General features: G+C 33.6%; 1 protein-coding gene across 12 annotated transcripts in view; it reads left to right on the plus strand.

The window, feature by feature from the left end:
- Positions 1-25,544, plus strand: part of CSNK1G3 (casein kinase 1 gamma 3) — a 106,126-nt gene that overhangs the window by 77,973 nt on the left and 2,609 nt on the right. For 2 of the 12 annotated variants that reach the window (XM_055298980.2, XM_063612966.1), the window contains exons 9-13: positions 1,767-1,915; positions 2,669-2,764; positions 6,373-6,468; positions 16,093-16,199; positions 16,709-16,732. In XM_055298980.2, coding sequence (XP_055154955.1) covers positions 1,767-1,915; positions 2,669-2,764; positions 6,373-6,468; positions 16,093-16,199; positions 16,709-16,732 — 472 coding nt within the window. The remainder of the gene's footprint in view (positions 1-1,766; positions 1,916-2,668; positions 2,765-6,372; positions 6,469-16,092; positions 16,200-16,708; positions 16,733-25,544) is intronic. The other 10 variants (XM_055298986.2, XM_063612967.1, XM_055298989.2 and 7 more) reach the window with 7 other exon arrangements.

The following is a 25,544-nucleotide window of genomic DNA, read 5'->3' on the forward strand; positions in this document are numbered from 1 at the left end:
CCACAGGGACACTTTGTGTATTTGCTTTGCAAATGGTGTTAATAGAAGAAAATCCTGTCTGTTAATAGTGTTGATCAGTACCAGCTGAAGTAATATTTTCTTTAGTGATATACTTTTAATGAGTTAAAATTTTTGCTAAGAAATGCCAGTTACAAAGTTTTGGTATACAGTGTTAGTCATTTGGGTCTCAATGTCAAGTTCAAAGGAGGTATGTGAAGTATGATTTGGTTTAGTTTTCAAATTAAACTTACTTAAATTAAGTAAGGCCAGTAAAACCTTACTGACCTCACTAGTTTGGGGCTAATTTTATATTGGGGAGCTGTACACATTTATGAAAATAATTTTGCTTTCAAGTAGATTTATGGCAACTCAAATTAAGCGAACAAAAATTTACTTAAGGTTTCTACATCAATTAAGGAATAAGAATAAGTTGTTAGTATTTTAAAATAATGACTGTGATTTATTTGTGCAGCCACATTAAGTGAAAAGAGAACTAAATTTGAAGATAAAATACTGAATTCCTATCTCACTTTAGTATTCCCTAGTTCTCCTGTATAAAGCTGGTGTTATTAATGTGATAATAATATTATCAACGTAAGAGTAGCTCTTTCTCAAGCTTGTTTATATTATTCATTGACAGCAAACTTTAATTATATATTTTCCTTTCTTGGTATAATATCTAGAAGTAGATTTTTTTTAATGTTGGTTAATAGTACTAGCAGTTTAGTGTAGGCAGATAGGATAGTTGTCATTAAGGAAGCCTATATAAAGGTGGGAAAAATGGGGTTGCCAAATTAAATTAGCCAAGTACTTAGCTAGAAAGTGGAATAGTGGGAGAGTCACCACATAAAGAAGGTCACTGCATACCACTTTTGTTGCCTGATTGTGCTGGGTGTGATCTTTTTCCTATTGGCTGGGGCTGCCTGTGAATGCTAGGTGTAACTTACCATCTCTTACTGTAGTGATTTTCTGTGCCCTGATGGTGAAATGCCCTGCTTTACTAATTGCTCATCATTTTGCCCATTGTTTTATATATATATATATATTTGTTTGTTTGTTTTCTTTTTCTTCTGGAAAGTATGACCCTTAAAAATACATGTATCTAATACATTTTGGAATTATAGTAGCATGCAGAGATTTGTATATTGCCAGATAATTGTTAAATATATGACTAGAAATTAAGAGAAGACTTACACTGTGCTCTCGTGTTATGTTTTTGAGATTTGTTTTAGCTTTCCTTTATTAGCTTAATTGGTTAGAATATTGCTCAAAGCCAAGGTTAGGAAATTGAATTCTCTATTAGTTAGTTGGTATATGTCACTGATTCTAAAGGAAATCCAGCAAGCCAATACAGATGCTTTCATATAAATCAGTTCTCACCAGTATTTTAAATAAAATTTTAAATTTATAAACTGAATATGATGCTTTGTGATTAATCATGCATTATTAAACTGCTTATTCAACTTCTCATACTACCAAATATTAAAAATAATCTTATAAAAATAAAAATTTTAGCTTTTCCTAATGAAATGAAGCAAAAATAGTGGTTGTTAAACTAAACCTCTCATTTTTCTTGTGTCTCTATTCCCTTCCTTCTTTTCCTCTTTTTTATTTTGTTGTAATTAAACTCAGAAAAATTTAAATTGCAATATAATTTTGTTACTTTTCAAGTGTTTTTATATAATACAGTGTGCTTTTAGATACTTAATTTTATTATTGAGTATTAAAGAAAAGTATAATCCAAATAATTTTTATATTATTTCTAGAAGAAATGGCAACATATCTTCGTTATGTAAGAAGGCTAGATTTTTTTGAAAAACCAGACTATGACTACTTAAGAAAGCTTTTTACTGACTTGTTTGATCGAAAAGGATATATGTTTGATTATGAATATGACTGGATTGGTAAACAGTTGGTGAGTGTTCTATATAATAATATATTACAGTATCTGTTGTCTTTTTAATAGTACAATATCTTCAGTTGAAAAGAGTTGAGAACAAATAGTTGTTTTAAAGGATTCATTTTATTGTTTTTTAAAGGGCATTTCTGCAGGTAGCGCCGTACTAGTGTTCTTTGAGTTTTCGAAAAGCCCTACATCTGGATTCTTTGCCTTTTAGCATGAAGAGTTACTTTTAACTTTTCATCCTGATTTAGTTCTTAATGTCAAGTATACTCTTTTTTGTGTAATATTCTCATGATAAACTTAATACTTCAATGCCTTGATGAAAATTAAATTTTGTATGAATCTCTTCACGTCAAAATATTGGAAATAGGTAATTTTATTAGTTTTTTTATTTTAATTTTCTTAAAAGTTTATTCTATTTATATATTTGCTTTGGAAATGAGAGGAATAAACATATACATTTTATCATTTTGATATGAAAATGTAGCCTAAAAGTAATGGCAGCATTAGGTGTTTCGTAGTTGTAAAAATAAGTACTTTATAAAGAATTTAAATATTTTAAAAACACTTTAAAAAGTAGATATATTCTCTTTGCTTTACCTTCTTAGCTTTAACAACATATTTTTTGAGAATGATGCTTTCAAGCCTTAGTTTATTTAACAGTCTTTTGTTTTTTTCCTTAATTCTTTTAAGCAGCTAAATAAATGGTTTTAAATAAGATTTTTGAAATGGAATGTATTGATACCAATTGTTATTCTATTGTAGCCTACTCCAGTGGGTGCAGTTCAGCAAGATCCTGCTCTGTCATCAAACAGAGAAGCACATCAACACAGAGATAAGATGCAACAATCCAAAAACCAGGTTTGCTGCCCTTTAGATATGAAATATCTTCCTTTCATGATTGAAACATACACTTTTTTCTTCAATAGATAAAACAGACTGAAGGATTGAAAATACGTATTTTTAATAAACTATTTTCTGTTAATTTCACGGTTTATTAGTTTAATATTAGCATTAAAATGTTTAATCATAAATCCTTAATTAATGGTACAAATTAGTGTAAACTTTTAGGAATATTTGATATTCTATTAGAATGGAAGTATTTGGATACCCTATTGGAATGAATTGTAATAACACTTGATCTTTCTAACTGTAGTTTAGTTCAATAAATTATTTATTGAATTTCTGCTATTGTAAAGCTTCTATTCTACACATTATAGAAATTCAGAAGTAAAGAAGACTGTATAACCTTTAAGAATGATTTTGTCACCAGTGTCTAAAAGCAGTGTTGTAGCTAAGAGTTCACTCAGTTCTCTAGAATCAGGCATACATGGATATGGCTTGACCCTGGGCAAATAAGTTAATCTCTCAAAGCCTCAGTTTCCTCATCTATAAAATGGAAATAATGCATGTTAATTTAGAGCATACAGTAGGCTTTTATTCAATCAAAACTCTTGTGTCTACAGTTACTGTTATTATTATTACAATAAATACAGAAATAACTATATTTAAAAAGAGAATAAGCTATATTTCGTGAAACACTAATAAAGTACCATGGAGGAGATCATATTTGGGGCTCTATGAAGATTTTATGGAAAAGGTAGCTTTTGACATGAACCTGAAGAATGAATGGAATTTTTAAAGGGAAATGAAGATAAGGGCATTTTGAGGAGAGTGAATAGTATAAAATATGAAGCAGAAGTTTAAAAATAGAGAATTTGAGGAATAGCAAGCAGTTCAATTTGTTTGGAGCGGAAAGTAGTTAGAGATGGATTAGAGAGGGAGTAGAGAGTCAGTCTGAGATAAGGCATACAAGTTGGTCAAGTAGAGAGTTCATGTTTCCTCGCCAGGTAAAGGAATAGAAAGCTGTTGAAATTTTTGGGCAATGTTTTAATTTCTCTCTCTCTCTTTCTCTTTTTTTTGGTAAAAAAGTTTTATTGAAAACATCTTTGACTTAAAAATTTTACTATCACGCTGAGTTAAGGAGTGTCTAGAAATTTTCTGTTACAATCCTTTTTGGAGAAGGATAGTGTGCCGTCGTTTTTGACTTTTATATTGTTTATCCCATCAAAGTTTAAGTGAAGATTAAAGATTAAAACAGGATGACAATCAAAAGAAAGAACACCACTTGTTAAAAATCATAGCAAAATAAAATGCTACATTTTAGGGACTGTTTAACAATATTATGCTATGTAGCATGGCCAGTTTTAAAAGATTAATATTAAATTTTTGACTTAGAAAAATTGGCACTATAAAGCATCTCATACATAAATTACTTGATATATAAATCAAAATTAGTTAATAGCTAGAGTGCTGTGAAAAGATTCTGTATAAAGAAAGAAATGGCTCAGAAGTTGAGACTTTGTGTTTTATAAACCAGAGTTAATTCCTTGAATGTACTTGGAAGAAGATTAATATGGTATTCTTTGAAATTCTCCAGTTGAGCTGTTAGGTATTATAATAAGTGAAATTCCTCTATTACTGAATTAAATTATAAATCTAATGTTGTAGACTTTTAGTTTTCTACATGTTTCAGACATGTCTTGCTAACTAGATTGTAAGCTCACTGAGGGTGGGAACCATGTTTCACTTGTCCAGTCCATCTTGCACTAAATGTAAGGTGTATACACACACACACACACACACACACATATATATATAAAATTTTTAGGCAATTCTTTAGGATAGGCTTATATATTGAATTTGGGATGTGAATATACAGACTTTCATCATGATAGAAAAGTTGTATATCTAAAAAAAACTTCTTAAATATCTCTAGACCACTAAGCAGCTTAAGTTCTACGAGAAACCCACAGTTCACAATCCCAGAGGAAGAAAGATTATTTCAAATGACTTAAACCTTTGTAATGCCCCTAGATAAATGACAGATTTAAGTTGAGGGGATCCTGAAATTGTTGGGTACGTGTAATTGTTTATTTTCAGGAGAGGGCGTGTAGCTCTTACTATATTCTTAGAGAATTCCATGACCCCAAAATATTGCTCATTGCCCTAGATGTTTGTCTCAATTTTAGCATCATTTTTATTCTTTGATCTTGTCTAGACTTGACTTCATCTGATTGATTTCAACTTAAGCTACAAATCTGCTTAATTCTGGTTGTGGATTTGGAGGGTTTAACGAAAAGACATTGTAGAACTATCATAGTTTTGATGACATACTTTATGCCACAGAGTATGTAATTTTGCATTGTACAATTTAGGAAGCTTAGTGCCAGAACATGTATTCATGTGTCTACTTGAATTTTACATCTCTCCCCTTAAGGTTCTGGCCAACAATATGCTTGAGGCTCTCCATACTCCAATATGCTTGGCACTTTGTGGCAAGATTTTCATGACTTTGTTTGAAAAAGAAAGAAAAAAAAGAGTACTGAAGGCTTTAGAATATATTTAATTTTGGTAAGGAGCTGGGTAGTATTATTGGAAGAGCATTAGGCTCTGAGTTGGAATTCTTGTTGTACTCCTCGGTAGGTCTGTGACTGTAGGGAAGTGGTTAATGTCTCACTGTCTTCATCAGTAAAAGTGGATGATAATATCTACCTCAAAATATGGTAATATATAAAGCAGCTAATTCAGAACCAAACATGTAATAAAGTTTAAATAGTATATTCTTCTCCCTACTTTTTATTAGTGTTGTCCACATTTTCCTGTAACAGAAGTTGACCCCTATTAAGAAACTACTCTTAATTTTACTGGTAGATTATGATGTTTGTTATTGCCATGCATATTTGCCAAGGGATCTAAAAACATCAAGAATTTTCAGATTATTTCATAGACACGGGTTCCTTAATTTGAACCAGGTAAAAGGAGATCAAGGAAGCAAAGAGATTCATATGTGTAGGATTATCACTTAGAAAAAAAATTGTTTTGTCATATTCTCATAGTATTCTGTATAGTGCTTCTCCCTTTTCAAAGAACTTTTCTGTTTTCTCATATTATCCTTACAATCAGAAATGGGGGACTAAGCAAGAGAGAAAATATTTTTAGAATCTCAGGTACAGTTATTTAAGGGCCATAATTTGTACCTTGCTAAAAATAGCTCCTCATCAGAAAACCAGTGATGACCTCTACTGTGTAAAAATACAGTGGGTGGACTTCTAGTGTGCCTAGGATTTATTTGGAGTTCTTTCTTGGTCATGGCATTTTTACCTTTCTGGTTCTTTATTAGTTCATTTTTAAAGCTAGAGGGTAGAGTCTGTGATTTCTAAAGTATTTTTACTTCTAAAATTTTATGGTTCTATTTTATTTTTATTTGCTGATCATTACACAATTTGGCAACTTAATTAAAATCACTCCACATTCTGTATACAAAGATAACTGCACCATGATTCAGAATAGTAAGGGTATTTTAAATTTCCTTTTATACGTTTGTTTTATATATTATGAGGATAAAATGTTTAACATATTGGGTTTTTCTTCTTCCATGCATGCCATATGCATTAAATAAATGGCAGTCGGCAGACCACAGGGCAGCTTGGGACTCCCAGCAGGCAAATCCCCACCATTTGAGAGCTCACCTTGCAGCAGACAGACATGGTGGCTCGGTACAGGTATTTTCTGATTTTTGCATGAGTGATTATTACCCAGATTTATACAACTAACCCTTTTTTTTGGAACTCATGGCATGATTTCATATCTTAATGGAAAATTTGTTGCTGAACTACTCTATCCATAATTCTATTCCTTTGTTATTTAACCAGAAAAACCAAAATTAATGTGGTCTAGAAAGACCATCAGGAATACCAAGATTTTTCTTTTGTTCGTTTTTGCAACTATATGCAACAATATTTAAGTCATACAGCAGATTAGAAAAACAAACGGGATTATGCTTGAAATAGGTATTAAACTTGACTTTACAATAAGATCAGTCTTTTTAATGCTTTAATTAATAGAACATTTTTGTATTTTTTCCCATTTATTGACTTTGCCTCCTTCAAACTTAATCAGTTAAATATCTTTTTTCATCCTTAGTACTCAGAATGTACTTTCTGATTAATTGTTCAAATAAACATGACCCTAATTTTTCTAATAGCATGTTTTGTTTGTACTTATAGAAAATATCAGATGGAAATTTTAATAACAAGTGTTTATTAAATACTCCCCTCAATAAATTGTATGGCTTTTTAGATGAATTCAAAGCAGTCCCTTATTTATGATTTGTTTCTTTTCACCTTTTTTATACACTTAGAGATCGCTACTGTATATACTCTGCCCTCCATTGTCCCATAAATTTTAATCATTTATGTATATTGTAGAAATAGGGAAAGATTGCTGAGTCTTGTATTGTCTTTTAAAATGTCGGTTTAAGGTAATCTAAAAGCCAGCTTAAAGTAAGTGAGATAACAAATATTATCCCAGTACATTTCAATTTAGATTTTTTTTTACATTTTCATTTTTTTCTGTACATATTTTCACTTGAATATTTTGCCATTTTATCAAATTTGCATTTTTCTTAGTGTATATATTTAATCAACTGATTCTGTACTCTGGATTCTATTCTTTCTTGATTTGAATTCTAAAAATTAAATCATGATTAAATCTTATGAGCTCTCACGTTTTTCTCATCATTAAATTTTAGAGGTAATTTAAATTATATAATTGAGTACTTTTGTAGAATTTTGTAGTTTATGGAATTTTCAGTAATGTGTGGTAGACTTATTTGAGTAGATCTATAAAAGTCTAGGGTGAAGAACTTAGAGGCAAGAGTGTCTAAATTGTAAACATTTTTATGACTTCAATTCATATAGTTAGAAAAGCTAATTCAGCAAATTATATTCTATTTGCATAACACAGACTATATTTTGTATGTATCTGTACACGTTTACATGTTTTTAAGTTTGTGTGTATGTGTGCAAGTGGTTTTGCTCAGTTCAACAATTAAGGCACTATTAGAAAATTTTCCTACCATTTCTGTACAATTACCAGATTTATTTTCTTAGCCTCTTCTTACTCTTATGTGATTCCTTGAGGTGGCTCGTGGGATTCCTTTGGACTATCAAAGGGTGAATGAATTTCATTATTCATTCATTATTTCACTACTTCACGTTTATTGTTTCACATGTTTTCACAGAGATGTTTGAACATTGCTCATTTCTCATTATTTCTAAGAGTTTTCAGCCTACTGAGACTGCATCTGACTTCATCCTAATATTTAATAAGTGATTAACTTAATAGGTTTCTAGCAATACGGAACTATATAGGTAAAACAAAGAATGGTATTTTCATTGACTTCATGTATTTTATAATATTAACTGACACATGATATGATGGACTAATATGACAGCCTAAGTAGGATCATGCCTGAATCCTTCCCACTCCAAAATAAAGACTGAATTCATTTATAATTTATGTCCTATACACTTTCAAAATTATTTGAAAATTTGTAATATGACCCTTGTGTAATTGGACTAATGAAATTATAAATTAAAACATAATAAGAGCAAAGAAAAGTGCCTAAAATTTGAACTAATATTATTATAATTGAATACTATGTTTGATTCTGAATGAAGGCAGAAAGGGAAACAATATGTTCTATTAATATTATTCTCATCTGATAAAGGGAGGAGATAAAGAGAAAAAAACGTTTTAGTAATACAAAAGTATGAGAAGAATTTGCCTTGGGCTTATTTGTGCAATGGTCATTAAATCACCCTTTGAACAAACTTTCAAGCATTGGCTTTGCAGGAGATGCAAAGACTTTATATGGCAATTAAAAAATTACTCTTAATAAACATACTAAGAGTATGTCATCAGATAGTTTTTTGAGGAAAGACATTTCCATAATTAATAGGTCACTGTCTGGTATTGAAATGTGATGCAGGTTTAGGATATCCAGAAACAGAATCAACAGTTACTTAAAATGAGCCTCGGTAAAACTATGGCTTTAACTCCTCACTGTCATTGCAGTCTTTTCCTTGGAACTGATCATTGCTGTCAGTGCAGCACTGAAAATCATTCCAAGCTGTTTAGAGTTGACATATAAGATGAAACCTCTTGCCATTTTGACCTATAGAAAGATCCTCAGGTTTTATTTCACATGCACTTCTAGTAGAAATTACCAGCAGAGTCTAAATTTGAACTCCCCGCCTTTCCAGAATTATTATATAGCAGACCAGACAGAGTTACCAAGTTGAGAGTTACCAAGTTGATGATATTGCAGTTAAGATCCCAAGCTCTGCAGTCAGATTTGAGTTCAAACTCTGTGCCAAGATTATCTATTAGTAAATGAGGATTTTAACAATTCCTCTACCTTATGGTTTTGTTATGAAAATTTAATTTAAAAAAAGTATTTAGCATAGAGGTTGAGGCTTAGGAAGTGTTAGGTAAGTAGAATCTATTGTTTTTCCAAATTAAGAAACTTGAATAGTATTTTTATTTTGTTGATCTCTGGGAAGTGAAGTATTAGAGGTACAGTCAAAAGAAAGCATTGATGAATGGGATTTTTCTTATTTTATCTCTTTAGTTCAGTCATGTTAAGTCACTAGCTAAAAAGATACAGCTGTACATTTGATAAACGGTTTCCATTCACGAAACTAAGCATAATATTCAGATATCTACAAACTTTATTTTGTATCAGCCTGTGTTCTGGAAAACCCCTAGGGGAATCAAGTGTGCCCCTCTCGGTTCCCTCTTAGAATCATTGGTAGTAATAAATATGGCTGAGAAGATCAGACCTACCACATTCAGTTTCTTGGCCATTCATTACTCAGCAAATTGCTAAGTGTTCATTATGTGCTAGGCTCTTCTAGGTTTTTTTGAATGAAAAGAAGTGTGTAAACACACGGTGGCTGTGTCCATGAAGAAGTCAGTCTAGGAGGCTGATGAACAGGCAGGGTGATAAGTGGAGATAGCACAGGGTACTAGGAGAATTGATAGGAAAAGCACCTAACCTGGATGAGTCAAGACTTTCTGGGGAAAGTGACATCTAAACTGAGATGTAAAGAATCAGTGGGAGTTAATGAACTGAAGATAGAAGGGGTCAAGAGAGGAGTATACCAGGCAGAGAAGACAATATGAATAAGGTTGTGGAGAGAGAGAGACATATTGAGGAAGCTGATTTAGTCAAGCTGATGTGTGTTGAGAAATGAGACTGAGAAAAGGTAGGCTGGAGGTAAATCATGAAGGATCTAACGGGTCTCGTTACTAAATTTGGCTTTATTCTGAGGATAATGGGTAGCCATAAGGGGAATTAGGAGACCAAATTTGATTAGATTAGTGTTTTCTAAAGATGGCTTTGGCTGGACACTAGATTGAAAGGAGACAAGTCTAAATGAGGGATACAGCTGTCTAAAGTCTGTAGTTGAGGAAAAATTCTGGGTAGTGGGGATAAGCAAGAAATGAAAGGCTTTGAAAAGAATTAGAAGGTGGAGTTTAGTTGGGTATGGGGCTGTGGGGAAAGGAAAAGTTCATTTGTTACCCCTTTTTGATATGTTTCTACATGGCAAATCAAGATCCCCAAAATTAGGTTTTAAAATATACCACTGACAACAGATAGTATTAATCTCTAATTCCATTTTAGCTGTGCTTTTCACTGTAGCACAAATCCATTGAGCTCAGTGCCAGCTGAAAATCTGATCCTATATAGAGGCAACTGTAAGCAAAGGGAAAAACACAAATGTTAAGGACACTGCTGAAAAACTATTTTACATGGTTGTACTATCTATGTACATGTACTATGTATACCTCCTGATTGTTTGGAAATCTCTTATAGTTGTACAGTCTTTGGTTTGAATCTAATGAATAATGTGACTCTGAGCACTTGGGAGAAAAAGGGGCAGAATTACAAATGGTGCAGATATGTTGTGCAACCAGGCATTGTTGAGGAAAATGAAAGAATAACATTCATTGTTGTAATAAGCAGTCTGATCTTTTAGCCAATGAAGCATCAGAACAAATAAATACAGTTGGTGATAACCGAAAAGGACTATCTTGAGATGATAATAAATGTATCTTGAGATGATAATAAAACATATGTGATTAAAAGTCAAGAGGAATACTAGATACTATTATCTCAATTACATTAATTGTGAATACTGACCTTTCTAAAACATTTCTAATACTAGTTTCAGTCTATAAAATATTTGAAAACGCAATTATTAACAAGGAACAAAATCTAGTGACTATTACAATCACATCTTTCTATTCATAGTTTTCTGGGGTACTGAAATCTGCAAAAGAGAGATTGTGGAGAGAGTATAGTTATGTGCCTTTATTACATAAATAATTTATAGTTCATCTCCTTTAATCTAGTTTAGGAAATTCCTTATCTAGTATCATTGGGGTAAATCAGCATTATGAATTTATTTATTTTTTTTTGCAATAACATTTACAGTAACATCTCTGAAGACTGGGATGATCGAGGAAAATAATTATCCTAAGTGAAAGTTAATTGAAAATCCATTTTGGCTTATCTTTGTTGAAAGTTGGTGAGCATGTCACTGTCTGTGCTTTAGGGTCATCTTTTGGAATACCAAGAGTATCAATTATACCTTTAGTCTTTAGGATATGTAAATAAGTTGGTTTCATATAGTATATGTATACTGTAGCACAGGTTCAGGAAATTATTTGGAAGTCACTCTTTTAACTATTAACATATCTCATTAGTGTGCTTTCTTATAGATGCCTTTTTAAAAAGCTGAATACATAAATAAAATATATAATGTTTTAGTATTTCTAATGGATTATTAGATAAGAATTTGGCTAATTAATATATTTGGTTAATTCATACATTGTATCAAGGCTCTACTTGGTAATCTTGCTTACAAGGTATCAAATAGAAATTAGGAAGACAGGAGGGGCGTGATGGCTCATGCCTGTAATCCCAGCACTTTGGGAGGCTGAGGCGGGTGATCACTTGAGGTCAGGAGTTCGAGACCAGCCTGGCCAACGCGGTGAAACCCCATCTGTACTAAAAATACAAAAATTAGCCGGGCGTGGTGGTGCACACCTGTAATCCCAGCTACTTGGGAGGCTGAGGCAGGAGAATCACTTGAACCCGGGAGGTGGAGGTTGCAGTGAGCCAAGATCATGCCACTGCACTTCAGCCTGGGCGACAGAATGAGATGCCATTTCAAAAAAAAAGAAAAAAGAAAGAAAGAAGGAAGACAGTAGTATAACTAATTTGTATGAATTCATTATATTTGGAAAGTACATTAATTGCTTTTAAAAATCATTGACAATAAAGATACTATATGTTATGTCTGTACTCTAAAGTCTATAAGAATAACATCTTTTGGAATTGGATTTGTCAGGCATCTGTTAAGTTTATGATTATGTCTCACACTTGCTTGTGGGCTGTTTCTCCAACATCCCTCTTAAATTGTGACGGTAAAACTGGAGTCTAGTTGCCTTTTTTTTTTTATCTTCTTAAAATAAGAACCGTAGTAAGTTTCTTGTCAAATTGGGAATGTCAGAGGGAATTTTTTTTAAGAACAGCAACAATCCCATATAATGCCTGAATTATTTTCTGAAATGTCAAACCTCAGAATATCTGTCATTTCTATGTACTTTCAAGAAATCAGCCTGATGTACACTAGTATTTCAGAGACTCATCTTCTAGTCAAGTTATAATTCTAGAAATGTCACTTTAACAGAACTATTCTTTAGAATTTGGCTTATAAAAATATTTGTGCATATTTGATTGTTTTAGCCTTCCAGGAATATAATGATATATTATTTACAGTATTATATCTTCATTTCTTCTTTGCAAAACCCTTTTGCAAAAAGACATAAATTTTAAGTGAAAATACTTTTAATGCCATGATACACTCTCAAGTCACTGGTGTTAAATAGGCCAGTTTTATGAAAGTCAACAGCAGTATCCTATCTTAACTCTGTTACCACAGTGATTCTATTCTGAACTTGGGATATTTTACTGAGAGGATTACTGAGAGGATTGGGGAATCTGGGAAACCCTGGAAAAATTACATTAAAGGAAGATGTTGCTTCCTTCTGATCTGGTTCTGATCAACCAGGTAAAATGGGGTTTGAAACATTTCAATAAAATAAAGTTTACCAAAGTCAGGTATAAAAAGTCTTCCTCTGTGAACTGAAGTAAATCAGATTATATAATTACAGTGTATGTATAGTCACTGTTGCTAGAAAATGTGTAATTAATGTTGCTAGAATTTAGACTACCTGGGTTTTTAATTTTCAATTATGCTGCTTAAAATAAGGGAAGACATGTTAGAGGAGCTGCCTGTAAGTTGAGGTGGCATCCCCCTAGCTGTCTAGGGCCATTGAACAAAAGGGAGAATAAGAAACCTGTTGAATAGTCTGTTGAGAAAAGAACAGTGGAAATTGTTCAGTGAACTATTTGGTTATGTACTGGATACAGACACTCTGTTCAAGGTGGTGGAGAATATTTGAGATAAGAATACTACTTTCTGTCTCCTTTCCAATTTAGTGCACAGGCATTGACATTTTCAAAATTAAGAATAAAGAACAAAATTGTTCATTAATTAGAACAAATAATTATTTTAAGTGTTTTCAGAGAGAGAGAGAAATAAAGAGAAAAAATTTACAGTTCAATAGAGTAACAGAAAGGGGGAAGCAAGTGCCCCAGAAAAGGAGAGGCATGCTTAGATGTAAGAGTATTTAGATTGCCTTTGAAGATTATCAAGGCAGTTTTGTATGTTTTCAGCTGTAGCCACAACTGCAGTGTTCATTTCTAAGTACTTATTCCATATAGGATATAGGAAACTGAATTTCTACAATTCCTAAGTTAACTCAAATATATTGGTTGATTTGTAGATATTAATACTTTCCTTGGAGTTGGAGAGGGTCCTGTTACTCTGCACTAAAGTGTCAGATCTAGAAGGACAGGGATGTTTATCTTGCTTACTTTGGTATTCCAAATACCTAGAACAGTGCCTAAGCATGTTGTAGACTAAAGTAAGAACTTAGAAATATAAGGTACTATAAATACTACTTTTAAGTGTAATAGTCAGTTGTCAACTCTGTAGCCCATGCCAGGGTTGCTAACCTTTTATTTCATTTAAAGAGATTAGATAGTGGGTAGGAGGGGCATCAAAGAGAATTCTTCGATTTTTGAGCCTGGAAGTCTGGAAGATGGGAGGGCTTTAACTGAAATGGAAGCCATGGGAAGAGAATACATTTCAGAGGGAGTAGGATAAATTTACCTTTAGAAATGCAGAGTTTAAGGTGCCAAACTTGGCTTAGCAAACTGAGGATATGGGTGAGTGGTTAGGCCCAGGGAGTCCTTTACCTAGAGGTGATAGTTGAAGCCATGATTATAGATAAAACATAGTGATAATGATGTCCACCATTTATGGACCTCTTCCCATATGCCAGGCACTGTGCTTTATATATTGACATTTATGTATTGATCTCATCTCACCCTCATATCAACCTTGTTAATTAGATGCTACTGTTCACCATTTCATACTTGAGAACACTGAGGTTTAGCAAGGTAAGGTATCTTTCCTAGAGTCTCATAGCTGGTAAGTGGTAGAGCTAGGCTTTGAGTCTAGACCCATCTTACTCCAGAATGATCAGCTAGCTCCAAGTTATTTGATGTACAAGAAAATGAGGCACCGAGCAAAGTGTCCTGAATACATTTTGTAGGAATCATTGGTAACCTTTAAGGTAACTCTTATTAGAGTTCTTATGTAGGGTTGGAGAACTGATTGCAAGGAGTAAAGGAATAAACACATGGAAAATTTTATAAAAATGGAAGTGGTGAGTTATATATATTTTTTTTTCCAAAAAGTTTAGTGATGAGGGAAAAGGAAGAAATAAAACAATAAGGTAAATTTGCAAAAACAAGAGAATTTGGGAGAATTCGGGAATTTCCTGATGATTTTTATCTTTTTTCAGGATTTCGTTCATGCACACATGCATTCATTTATTTCAACAAATATTTATTGAGTGCTTATTCTGTGCGAGGCATAGCAGGAAACAATACAAGGTCTCTCTTGTCCTGGAGCTTGGTTTTAATGGAGGTGGGGATAGATGTCAAGAAACACAACAAATAAATGAGCAAGCAAATAAGAAAAACATGAATACTGATAAATACTGTACAAATAATTTAAAATAGGGTGTAACATAATTTCTATGCTGTATCAGCATAGAAATTTTTAGCTGTGTGATAGAAAAGGCCCGTCTCAGAGATGCCGTTTGAGAATCTGAAAGATGAGAAGTCAGCTAATAAATAGGAAGAGAATTCTAGGCAGTGACAATAGGTAATGCCAAGGCCTTTAAGTGGGAAGAATCTTGACATACTGGATGGAGGCTAGTGAGCTTCAGAGAAGGTGGTGTGAGCTCAGAGAGGTAGGCAGGCATCACATCATGTGGGACTTTGTCAATTTGTGTAAGGAATATAGATTTTTTATTCTCAGTGAAACAGGAAGCCAACAGTTGGAGAGTTTTAAGCAGGGAGCTATACATGATGTGATTTGCATCTTAAAAGAAGCACCCCGATTGCTGTGTGGACAATACATTTGAGTGGGGGACAAAGCTGAAGACTAGATAATAGGTTTTTGCTCTTAATCACATAAGAGATCATAGTGGCTTGGACTGGAGTCCTTGTAGTAATAGAGATGGTGAGAATTGATTAGATATGGGATATGTTTGGAGAAGGATTTAACAGGATCTGCCATTTATGGGTTAGATGTGGGTTTTAAGTTAAAGAGGAATCACAGTGACCCCTGCGTTTGAACAACTGGGTGAATGAATGGTGTTGTCTCTATTTAAATGGGCAGTTTGAAATGGAGACTTGAGCATAATTGCAGATTGAAGTGAAAGATCCATTCGAAGGAGTAATATTGAAGTTTTTCAATATTCAAAGAAAGTAATTCGTGATATAGCAAGGTGCCAAAGGACATAGGCATACAAGAGGAAACTGATTGAGACATACATGTAGGAGTTAGCCTTAAAAACCAGAGGGAAGGAGACAGAAGACACAGATTTCAATAAGGAAAGGAAGTAAGTTGAAAAGCATATATTAGATGACCTTGATCTTTAATAAAATGCTAGACCTATTACTGTATTTAGTTATGAACAGCTACATATTGTTTTGTGTTCCTCACATTAACTTTCTAACTGAAATACTTTAACCTTAATTATGTTTATCCTTGTATAACCTATTTAATATGTATGTATATTTATGAGTGTGTGTGTACATATACATATATAAAAAATTTTTTTTCAAACAGGTTGTAAGTTCTACAAATGGAGAGTTAAACACAGATGACCCCACTGCAGGACGTTCAAATGCACCCATCACAGCCCCTACTGAAGTAGAAGTGATGGATGAAACCAAGTATGTGTTTGTTTTACTTGTTTTAGTAACTTTTTGTTCTTAAATTATGCATGTTTGAGATTTATAGTTACGTACAATTATTTCAGGAAATTTTTTTCAGGGAATAGGTGCATGCAAAACAAGTGGTATGCTTAATTATTTTAATCACTAGAATAAGTTTAAAATTGTGCTATTCCAGTAAACATTTTAATAATACAAAATATTTAAGAACTGTGTTCAAATTCTTATTTAGAATTAACAACATATTTTTAGCTTTTGAGTTTTAGCAGTGTTGATGCATGAAAGTTACTGATGTACTATCTTTTTTCTGTAAGCATCAGAATAAATTAATTTTATAAAATGCATGTTTTAATATTTTGAATTAGTTTTTCAAAACATAAATTATAACAACATTGCTTGGAAAAAATTAAGCATGAAAAACAATATGATAATTTCAATGTGAGCTGTTTCTGATTCTCTCTCTCTCTCTTTTTTTTCCTTGTATTTTTTTTCTGTGTGTGTGTGTATAGCTGCCAGAAAGTGTTGAACATGTGGTGAGTCTCAAGTGTAGGCAGGCAGAAATAGCTCCACTGACTGTAATTTCAAAGATTTAGCATCATTTTATGTCGTTTGAAAACAAAACTCTCAACACAGCAATTATAATTGGTAAAAGTTATTCAAAAGTATTTGATATCATTAAGACAGCTCTGAAAAGCGAGAAATAATTGTTTGAGGAGCTCTTTTGCCTGCTGCAACTTTTTTACTTTAAGTGACATAGATTTGGGGCCACTTGTTAATTGCATAGATGATACACCAACCCTGCTTGTGCTTGTGCGTTTGTTTTATAGTAGTTTTTATTTGCTATTTAAATAGAAAGATAGATTTTTGCATTAAGCTTTCTTTTTTCTGTTTGCAATTGTTAAATACATGTAGCAGATCTCATCCCCCACAGTAGTATCACTAAAACAGTATTTCATTTACTAACCAATTATCATTGCCCTTGAATACAATATTGGTAAATTTCATGATAACCTTGTAGTGAGAAAGCCATTTTAAAAATCCTCACCTAGTTACTAATAATTGCAGATATTATGGAAAGTAATATTAATAGAAATAATTTTAGATTTAAATTATTTTCTGACATTTGCCTTTAGTTGTAATACTGTGCTTAAAATGCTTCTCTCAGTTTCAGGACAAATTTTGAGTCAGACTGGGAGTGAATTAAGGAAGTTGCTTAGTTTAGTAAATTTTGAAATATTTTACTCATATCTAAAGGCACCTTATATAATTTTCAAACTAATGCTTATTTGTTGGCTGCAAAATTAGGAAACTTTTGTGGATTTTTTTTGTTAAAGAGCAGTGATTAAGAATCCATTTTAATCACTTTTGACTATAGAATTTATTGACAGTGTGACTAAGACTAGTGTATGTCAGGATATAATTAGCTATATACTTGTGTATTTTTATGAACTGCAGAAATAAATCCCTGAAAGTAGAGTCTTACTTGTGTGTTTTTAAATCAAGTATAAAAACAACAGCTTATGTTTGTGAATTTTAGGTACAATCCTAAGACAGGAAAGTAGGGTGGTGGTGTGGCAGATTCAACTGCACATGTCCTTTGCAGTTAGACATAAGTTGTAGAATCCTGTTTCTGCCACTTATTTGTTACCTTCAAGAAAGCTTGTTTCTTTTTCTGTAAAATGAAGCTAATATTACCTACTTAATAGGTTGAGAAAATTAAATGTGCTAAAGCCCTGGTATTTTGTCTGGCACATGGCAGGCACTCAATAGCTATTATCACCCCTATTTATTTCTTCTCTTCCAGCTGCCAGTGATGTTTCTCATCTCTGTTCTTGGGCTTGTGCCTCTTTTATCTGTGTCCTATAGTTTTACTTCCATACCCACACTCTTCACTGAAACTGGCTGTTCTGTGTTTACATCCTCCTGGAGACTTGCTTTTAATAAAATCTATTACATTTATCCATTTATTCATTCAGCAGTTACACTGCTGAGGTTTCCGACATTCCTGATGCTGTCCTTGTTCTTAAGTAGATTACAAGCCAGCAGGAAGATTGCAGTTGTACTAGTATATGTCAGTATATGATTAATACGATAAAAAAGGTACTTTAAAAAATGGTTAGAGTTTGTAAAGATAAAGATTACTTCCTGACCTGGATGATCAGAGAATACTTGATGGAGGTGGCTCTGAAGAATGGCATAGTAATTTATTTAGTTGGGATAAGTGTGGGTGTGTGTTTGGGTCCCTATCTGCAGACACTGGAGGATGTGAAAGAAGGAAGTGGTGGGAAGGCTATTGCTATAGAAAGGGTTATCCATTGCCTGCCACATCATGTCCAGATTTCTTGGCATGGCACCAAGGCTTCTCATGCCTGTCATACTCTGGCCCCTGTCTATTTTTGCAGCTCCGTTTTCCATTCTGAACTTTATATAGCATTGGTTCCTTAAATCTGCCTTAGCTATGTTATCCTCTTTATGTACTTCCCACTTCTTGAAACTTACTGAATTTCTTGAAAACGAGTATTTTTTCATCCTCAAATTCCTAGTGGCTATATGTCCTAATAAATCATTACTAAATAATTAACAATGTGGTATACCCATACAATGGACTGCCATTTGACAATATAAAGAAATGAAATTGAAAACATTGTGCTAAATGAAAGAAGCCAAACACAAAAGGCCACATGTTATGTGATTCCATTTAAATGAAATGTTCAGAATAGGCAAATATATAGACACCAAAAGATTAGTGATTGCCCAGGGCAGGGAAGAGGAGGATGGGATTTCTTTATGGAGTGATGGAAATGTTCTGAAATTAGATAGTGGTGATAGCCGCTCAATTCTGAATACTAAAAGACACTGAATTATATACTTTGAAAGGATAAATTTTATAACGTGAAAAATATTTTAATAAAATGGTTGTTTTAAAAAAAGTATAGCAACTCATGATATCAGTGAAGCCTTACTTCACGTGGGTTAGGTAGGTTACAGAAATCCTCAGAACTTTCCTGCCTTTTTGCTGGTTAAACATTCTATTTAAACAAGACTTTTTCTTTAGATTTATTCTAACATTTCTACAAGTTTATTATTGTGTTCCTCATACCCTCTTAATCTGTGACTAAGAAATTTGAGCATGATTTTTTTTCTTTTTTAAGAGATGGAATCTTGCTATGTTGCCAAGGCTGGCCCTGAACTATTGGGCTCAAGTGATTTTCCTGCCTCAGCCTCCCCAGTAGGTGGACTATAGGTGCATACCATCATACCCAGCTCCTTTTCTAAATTGCATCTTATACTTCTCTTCTCTGTGCCACCATTTGACACGTAACTAGGGACCTGCTTAGAATTTTCTTTCAGAATTTCTTTTTCATCTTTCTTCTTACCTATAATTAGCAGAGGTCCTTCTCACCCCACCCCATTAAGTAGAATGTATTCTATAATGCACATTTTAGCATCCTCATGTTTCCTGAGAGTAGTACCTCATTGGGGTAAATACTTGATTTCCCAATGATGGAAAATACTCTATTCTCCCATATGGAAAATGATGGAAAAGCTGATTAGCTTCATTAGTAATGAGGTTTTGTCTTTCTTGTTTACTGTGGTTGAGAATTTTAAGACAGGTGATACAAATGATAGCACCTTCTTCATTCCTTCCAGGAATTTAGGAAAACAAAATAATTTAGTTTAATTATTTACTTTTTAAGTAGTATGAAACCATCCTTTATTCTTTCTCTTTCCTTCTTCCAACATTTACTGAACAGATTATCATATGTTTTGTAATACGATGATTATTAAGGTATGTCAAAGTTTGTGTACCATTAGGTTGGTTGGAAAGTATACTAACAACTTTTATATAATGGTTCTCAACCTTGATTTCACATTATAGTCACCTAGGGAGTTTTAAAAATGTACTAATACTTAGGCTGTATTTTCAAGGTTTCTGATTTTACTAGTTGGTCTATGGTGGGGCCTGGTTATCAGTATTTTTAAAAAACTTCTCAGGTGACTCTAAGGAGCAGCCAGGGTTAAGGATCATTGGTCTAATACAAAGTATTACATGATTAGCACTATAGGAGAGGGATAATTTTTATTGGAGTTCAGAAAATGGAGTATGTCCTCCTAGTTGGGAAGATCAGAGAAGTCCTCATGCATTTACACTAGTTCTCAAAAGATGAGAATGATTTGGCAAGGGAAATGGGTAGAAGGAGTCAGAGAGAAGAGGTTGGAGCAAGGAAAGAATTGAACCAGTCCGAGGAGTAACTCATGCAGGCAGAGAATATATGAACACATTAATGAAAACTGAGATAGGCTAATTTCCCAATCTCAAAGGGCCTTGGTAGCCAGTAAACAAATTTGGACATTACCTTTCTGAGCACAAGAAAGGAAGCCAAGAAACGAAATGTGATTTTTTTTTTTTTTTTTTTTAATGTCGAAATGTGATTTTAAGCCAAGAAACGATATGATCAGGTTGATCCTTAGGAAAATTAATTTGGCAGCAGTTTTGAGGCTTATGTCACTTCCTGGGGTTCAACAGATTGCAGAAAATGGTTTAAAAATATAAATTAAGTTTTCTTATGAAACTAGATGGTTAATTTATATTTTGGGTTAGTATTCTCTAGTAAACAAACTATTCCTTAAAAAATGTTTTAAAATTACGGTATTGGACCATTTGTTTAGTTTCTATAATACTAAGTGTTCAGGACTTTGATAGTCTCTAGAACTGTAAAGGTAAGTAAAGAATAATATACTTCCTCAAGAGATCAGTGAGGAAGAGAGAGGTATAAAAATTATAATACAAAGTGACAGAGACTGTATAACTCTTTTGAGAGAAAGCAAATGGATTTTAAGTGGAAGGAAAAGCATGTGCAAAGATACAGAGGTAAGAAATCCCACGTGGTGTGTTCTGGGAATGACAAGGAGATTTTTTGCTTTTTCTTACTTTTCCATTCCTTCCATTCATAGTATAGGCCACCTGGGAAGGAAGCCTAATGGAGGATGAGACTAAAAGGAGGGTGGAAATAGGTTAGGAACAAAATTCTGAAGAGCTGTGTGAACTTAATGCTTTAGTCAATGAAGAATCGTTGATGAGATTTAAGAGGAAAAGGGCATGGCCATATTTATGATGGGGGCAATTTGGATGGCAGATTGGAGAGAATAGAGACCTAGACTGGGAAGTCCTTTAAAAGGTGCTTAGCAGTGGTGGAGGCAAGTTGAAAAGTTCAGAACTCAGCCAACATGAGAAGATGGGAAAATTTTGAAAGTCATTTCAGACTTAAGGGACTAATTGCAAGTGGATAGGGAGGAAGAAATTGGAGATGAAGATGGGCCTGCAGGCTTTTGGTTGGAGTAATTTTGTAGATGATCTTGTTCTCTGATCTAAACTCTTCTTGCTTAGCTAAATGATTCCTCGTTTTTTCTTCAAATCAAGAGATCCAGAGATATGAAATTACACTTCAGGTTTAAACCTTAAGGGAAATATTCTTTGTCAAAGAATTAAAGATTAGATGCCATAAAACATACTTTCTGTACACTCATCAACCCAGGTCAGGAGAAGCTAGGTTCTGGAGTCCTACGCGGGTAGCTCTAGGAGCTACCAACAGTCTCTCAACCAAAGGATGAGCAATGAGTCATCTTAGAAGGGATAAATAAGAACATCATATCCAGATAGGGAAACATGCTTCAGTTTCTGGGTGGATTTGAGAGAAGGAAGTATATGACAGATATATGAAGAAAAAGGCAATGAGCAAAGGAGAAATGGTGGTGCGGTGTCAATAGCGAAAGCCTTTGTGTGTCTTAGGACTTTGATCCGTTTTGATCTCCTGTTTGTTGCCTAATTGTATTTAAAGAAACTAAGGTTGTTGCTAAAGTTCATCATAAGTAGGACTTAACATATATTCCCAAAGAATTTTAGAGTAGAGATGTAGCTTCACATTTTGAGAGGCTGAGGTGGAAGGATTGCTTGAGCTCAGGAGTTTGAGACCAGCCTGGGTAACATAGTGAAATGTCGTCTCCACTAAAAATAATGAAAAAAAAAAATTACCAGCTCGGCGCCTATAGTCCTAGCTACTCAGGAGGCTGAAGTGGGAGGACCACTATTAAATAAGTACTAACTTTGTGCCAGTTTGCTGGGCTATAACTGTGAGCAATCCTTTATGAAGCTTAAATTCTAGTGCAAAGACAGATAATAAATAAATAAAATAATTTCAAAGTAGGAGTAAGTTATTACAGAAAAATAGTAGTGTGATCAAGTGACTACATGGGAGCAGTGCTGTTTCAGATTAAGTGCTAGGGAAGAGGAAGCAATTGAGATGAGACCTGATTTCTTAATCTCTAAGACTATAAATAAGCTGTTTCGGTAATTACTTTTATCTTAAGAAATAAGCCATAAGGTTAAAACATCAATTTACTTCTTAACTTCTATAAATATATCATATTTTGAGAACCTCTTTCGTCTATTTGAATGCATTTGTATTTGGATGCATTTGTATCACATAAGGCAATGCTGTCCTCTGGTGGTAGTAACTTTAATAGCATGCCAGCTTTACTTTTGCAAATCTTTATAAGGATGTGTTCTTTATTTAGTAGGATTTATTTAAAATAGATGTCCTTTTTAGATTGTGTTTGAATTTAAGGGCCATTAGAATTTATTTGAAAATCTTATTTATTCTCAAATAAATGGCGTAGTTCAGTAAAACACTGTTGAAGGAAAGATTACTTAAGTGTAAAGAACTCAACTCTCAGAACTCTCAGTACTGGAAATACAAACTAAGCCAAGTAAATTGCTGATACAAGTGTAGAAAATTTGGGACTTGGTCTTGTTCATCAAAATGTGTATTACATTAAATTGCCCATTTCAAAGGGCTAATACAACTTTAGAAAATTTTGGAAGAATCTACTTTGGAATTTGAAAAGACGGTGTTTAAGAATAGTGAACATTATTAAAGGAATTTTATATCAAACAACAAATTTCCATTGAAATATGGCCATATTCTTAAATTTAATATTCTAAGTATTTGGTCTGTCACTTCTAAATACCTATTTTTATGTCTTGCTTTCTGCTATTTGGTTATTTTTCTGCTCTTTTCTAAGTCTTAAATTTAAAGGTTCATTTGGAGGTTTATCTTTTAGGAAGTAATTGAGATTTGAGAAATATTAGGTAGCTGACAGTTAAAAATAAATTTGACTTATTTTTTAAAATCCAGAACAAATCTCTTACATGTGTAGTCTTGTTGTACTGTGGCAGCTCTTCTCTAGCTCTTGACTGGGTAATCCATTTCAGTCCTTTCTGCTAGTCACCTCCATGAGAGTAAAGTTGATAAACATTCATCATTACATATATTTCTAGTTGAATCTTTATCAGCTGATCCACAATTTTAAATTATTTACATTCCATGGTCTAGTCAGTGTGTACTGTTTGGTTTACTTAAAAAAAAAAAATGCAGTTATGTAATTTGGTTTTCAATACCCTCATGGTGGTTTCATAATTATGGCAGAAATCACAATAAATAGTTTAAAATAATTTTTATTAAAGATAATGTGGGTAGAGAGATTATGTAATTTAACTGGACAGTGTAGATGTCTGTTTACATTTATTTCACAGAAGTATGTAAAACATACCTGGTAGTTATTTTATATTCTGTAATCTTTTGCCGGGTGGGACACCTGAAGCTATTTTTTTTTTTTTTTTTTGAAACAGAGTCTCACTTTGTCGCCCAGGCTGGAGTGCGATGGTGCGATCTTGGCTCACTGCAACCTCCGCCTCCTGGGTTCAAGTGATTCTCTTGCCTCAGCCTCCTGAGTAGCTGGGATTACAGGCACCCGCCACCACGCCTGGCTAATTTTTGTATTTTTAGTAGAGACAGGGTTTCACCATGTTGGTCAGGCTGGTCTTGAACTCCTGACCTTGTGATCTGCCCACCTTGGCCTCCCGAAGTGCTGGGATTACAGGCGTGAGCCACCGCTCCTGGCCAAAACTATTCTTTTATGAATATAGATTGGTAAGAATTATAGAAACATCTTTATAAGGTCATATTATACACAGTCTGAATTGGCAGCTCTCGGTGATGAAATCATCATGTATATAGATATACTTTGCTTTTATTACAAAATATGATTTATAAACATGCCTACATACCCACAGAGGACTTCAGTGGAAACCAGGGATACCCAACCATTCTTGCCTGTGCCAAAAGTAAACTCAACCTTAGGAAGGGGGTGACTGTTCAAAGGTTAAAAGAAAAGGTGCCTAACTATATGTAGTGTCTGTCATGTTGTATATTCTAATAGACTGACTCTTTTATATCTGGAAGGGGAAAATGCCGTACCTTCATACCTATATTTGAAGGATTGTGAGGCTTTTAAGATAGATATGTATTTAATTTTTTTCTGGTGGAAGCAGATCAGTGATTCTAATTTTTCAGTTCATACCAGACCACAGCATTTTCCCACAGCAGCCTTGATGTGTTCATCTCCTCTTTTAGAGACAGGGTCTTGCCCTGTCACACAGACTAGGGTTCAGTGGCACAATCATAGATCTAACATTCCTCCTGCCTCAGCCTCTCAAGGAGATGGGGTAACAGGCGGGTGCCACCATGTCCAGTGTGTGCGTGTGTGTGTGTGTGTGTGTGTATGTATGTATGTACGTATGTATAATATATGTGTGTACATTTATATATGTATGTGTGTATATATATATATATGTTTAGAGATATTTGTGTATGTGTATATATAGTTAGAGAGAGAGAGGTATTTAGAGATGGGGTCTTGCTGTATTGTCCAGGTTGGTCTTGAATTCTTACCTGAGCTCAAGCAGTCCTCCTGCCTCGGCCTCCCAAAGTGCTGGGATTACAGGCATGAGCCACTGTGCCCAGCCAAGATTTTTTTTCACCTAGAAATAAAAGTCAGGATTATATTGCATATACAGTTTTGACTTGTAAAATGGAATCACCTCAATTGTGCTACTTTAAATATTAAGCATAGTTTTTATCTTAACTAAACTTTCAATAAGCTTGACTTTCTTTAACCCTTAAAGAGTGCAAAATTGCCAGTCTTGACATTCTATATAATGTATTTTCTGTCTTTCACTTTTTTAATATGATGGAAAATGTTGTTGACTAGTGTATATTGGAGTGTCTTTTTATTTTTGGAGTCTAAACTGATTATTGGTGAGGTTAAGCTCCCCAATGTTACGATCATTCTTGCCTTCCTAATGGCTTCAACAATCACATATAAATATCAAGGAGAAAGGGTGAGAATGCATAGAATGAAATTCTTAATTAATCTCAGTGAAAAACCTTTTGAATTTAATGGCTCCTTTTTATGTTGCACAGAATGTCTTGCTATTCTTAAAAG

Source organism: Symphalangus syndactylus, chromosome 11, assembly GCF_028878055.3.
Source record: "Symphalangus syndactylus isolate Jambi chromosome 11, NHGRI_mSymSyn1-v2.1_pri, whole genome shotgun sequence".
In the NCBI taxonomy this organism is placed as follows: Eukaryota; Metazoa; Chordata; class Mammalia; order Primates; family Hylobatidae; genus Symphalangus; species Symphalangus syndactylus.